We start from the raw sequence: 3,231 nt of genomic DNA, 5'->3' as shown, positions 1-3,231 counted from the left end.
ATAAAATTAGCCTCCTACTATTCAAATATTAAATCTCATGAATATTTGATTTAAGTTAAAATAACATATATAGAAAAGAGTTGTAATATATTGGTTCAAATCTCAATTCCACTCAAATAAGATGGTAAATCTTCCTCAAAAAACATAGTAAAACAAATGTATAATGAGTTAAAGTACTCCAATAGAATTTTACCAAACATATTAAATGAATGGAATCACCTGAAATCCCATTTGGTATTGCAATGATAGTAATGTTGAAATGGTCCTATAACACAATGCTCATTTGGTATTGCAAGAAGGGATGGTATAATGATGTTATTAAGCTAATGAAATTCATGTAGAAGAAAGACATTAAAGCCAATAGTAACAAGTATAATGTAATCATGAATCATTAATGAAATAACATGATTGATGAAGTTATAAAGGTTTTTTTGTGAAATGTAAATAGAGAGGATGAAACCCAATGGGATCAATATATAAAACATCAATCTATAATTTATGCACTGAAGTTTCATTCTAGCATGTGTGGCTATGTTATAGAAGCTCTAAGGTTCTATTTTAACAAGCATCAAGTTAGTCAAATCACCATATGAAAACAAAAGCTTTTTCTTAAGGGCCCGTTTCGGGCAGCTTATAAGTGCGGGCAGCGTTTTTAAAACGCCGCCATACTATTTGATTCGCGCGTTTCATCTGTTCATACTATTTGATTCGCGTGTTTCATCAGCTTATCTGAAACTACGTTTGAGTTTTTACACTAAACACAGGCCGCAGGTTGACCCCTGCTGCCGGCGAACTACGTTTGGGTTTTTACACTAAACACAGGCCGCAGGTTGACTCCTGCTGCCGGCGTACGGGCCGCGTTTCAGGATAAGCAGCTTATGCTGAAACGCACAAGCTGACCCAAACAGACGCTTAATCCATCATTACTGTTTTGTATAATTTGATAGCTACTATAGGAAATTTTGAAAAGAGTTTAGATTAAATACGAACTTCTTGAGATTCTCGAAGAGCAGTTTGGAGATCGATCTCATCCATGTATGACGATTTGTGCACCATCAACTTAGCACAAATCAATCAAACAAAGTCCAAGCAAATCACGCCAAACATCTTGTACTAATTCTCAAGTGAAATCCCATAATGAAGTATGACATTTCTTCAATTTTTACTAGCTAGAAAGACTATAGATATTCACTTAGGCTTTTATTTTCATTTATCTAATTATTTATCTTTTATAATTGGTGCATTTCTTTTAGTTTATATTGGCATGAGTTTCTTGATATTTTGCCCAGGAAATTTGAACTGTTTCATCATTAGAGGAGTTATTCCCGGCGGACGTTGCAGCAGTGGCCATTCTTCTTCTATTCCCAAGATTGCCATTTCTCCACCGCTGCTTCTGCTCCGAAGCTCTTCTTCTTCTTCTACCCCGAACCACTTCGTAGCCCTCTCCTGTCCCATTACATTTCCCAATGAGGTCCACTGCCGCCGCCTCTGCTTCTTCTTGCTTCGGCAAAATGCTGCGGCTTGTGGATTCCTTTAGCGAACATGTGCATAAACCACCCGTCAAATTTCCCATCTCTCCATTCCATTTTTCTACCCTTTTTCGTAACACTCCCAACTCCAAGAACTCCTGCGCTCCCCTGTCCGTCAACTGGAATTTCCGTCCCGACCCCTGCCCCAAGCCTCTCTTCTGGAATTTCTATCACGACCACCACTTGGACAGCCTGCCCGATGCTGACACCAAAGCTGAAGACCGCTCGTTATGCCAGGTGAAGCTCCTCTGCAGCTTTGGCGGCAAGCTCAATGACGGAAACCTTCACTATATTGGCGGACAAAAGCGGATTATTGCCGTCAGCCGTGATACCACATTTCAAGAATTTTATTGCAAGATGGAGAAAACATATGGCGGCCCTGTCCGCATCTGCTACCAACTTCCTAGTCAAAATTTAGACATACTTGTCTCTGTTTGCAATGCTGAGGATTTGGAGCACATGATGGACGAATTTGGCTCTCTCTCAAAAGACTCCAACCATAAATCCGCTAAGCTTCGAATTTTTCTCTTCCCTCCAATCGACCTTGAACACTGTTCAATTGGGTTGAACCATGAGGCTTCTAATGTTAGCAGGCCGAGTTATATCCACCCAACCAATGAAGCACTCGCTTTTGATGCAAACACGCGCATAAGGCATTCAAAAGCCAACGCTAAACATGCTGCCACCAAGAGAAACTCAGATGCTAGAGACAAAATACTCATCAATAATGGTATGTCTTCTACCATACTTTCCATTCTTATTGTTAGTTTTTGTCTTCGTAATTCTTTAATAGCATATTTTTTGGGGAATGACAATATTTTAGCATTGGAGAATCAGAATTTTCGAATCCGTTCGAATGTTGTTGGCACAAGAAATGTAGCCACACAAACTGAAGAAGACATAGAAAGACCCCACTTGCATCAACAACAACAGGGTGATTCAACCTCGCTCTTCAGTGATCAAGACCCTTGGAAAATCTTTGGGTTTCAGCTTTCAAACTTATAGAGCAACCACCTTCATAATATATTAAGATCTAAGATGTAGCTTAATATGTAATATAATTAGTGCTTCAGTTATCTATAAAGTATGCATATTTACCTTTTTTTTAGCCCAAAGGATTAGTCATTATTTTGTATAAAAAAAAAATAATTTGTTTGAGGTGAGAAAATATTCATCTTGGCTTTGTTAATTTTATTTTTATCCTGGCATGTATGTTGTGGTATCTAAATGTGATCAATAGCTTCTTAAATTTTTTAGATCAAAATACCCTTCATTATAATATAAAATCCCTTTTTGTCAAATTAGTTTATACAAATATAAAAATACCACTAAATACTTTCTTTCTTTATACAAATTAAATTGTTGTAATTATTCAACTCTTTGATCATTCAATGTTTGAAATTCTACTGTTAATGAAAACATTTTCAGTAAAGCTTGGTATTCAAGGCAATTAATGTTAGTAGTTGGGAGATTAATGGTGCGTTTGGGGCAGCTTGTGTTTACCCAGATAAACAGTTTATCCTGAAATGTAGCCTGCAGGTGACCTGCGGTGTTCGACCCGCGACCTGCGTTTAGTGTAAAAACCCAACCGCATTTTCGGATAAGTTGTCGAAACGTATTTTCCAAACAGTGAGACGGCGTTTCGAAAACGCCGCCCGCACTTATAAGCCGCACCAGACGAGGCCTACACGGTGTGTGTAGG

At 38.1% G+C, this 3,231-nt stretch overlaps 1 protein-coding gene across 1 annotated transcript; it reads left to right on the top strand.

Annotated features, from left to right (window-relative positions):
• The first annotated feature begins 1,295 nt into the window (after positions 1 to 1,295).
• Positions 1,296 to 2,634, top strand: LOC110036926. Its single transcript, XM_020741488.1, has 2 exons — positions 1,296 to 2,259; positions 2,353 to 2,634. Exons 1-2 carry the CDS (start codon positions 1,467 to 1,469, stop codon positions 2,532 to 2,534), a joined length of 975 nt encoding a protein of 324 aa, XP_020597147.1. The 5' UTR covers positions 1,296 to 1,466; the 3' UTR covers positions 2,535 to 2,634.
• The last annotated feature ends 597 nt before the right edge of the window (positions 2,635 to 3,231 follow it).

Source organism: Phalaenopsis equestris, unplaced genomic scaffold, assembly GCF_001263595.1.
Source record: "Phalaenopsis equestris unplaced genomic scaffold, ASM126359v1 Scaffold212652, whole genome shotgun sequence".
Lineage (NCBI taxonomy): Eukaryota > Viridiplantae > Streptophyta > Magnoliopsida > Asparagales > Orchidaceae > Phalaenopsis > Phalaenopsis equestris.
This window is presented reverse-complemented; position numbering and strand designations above follow the sequence as displayed.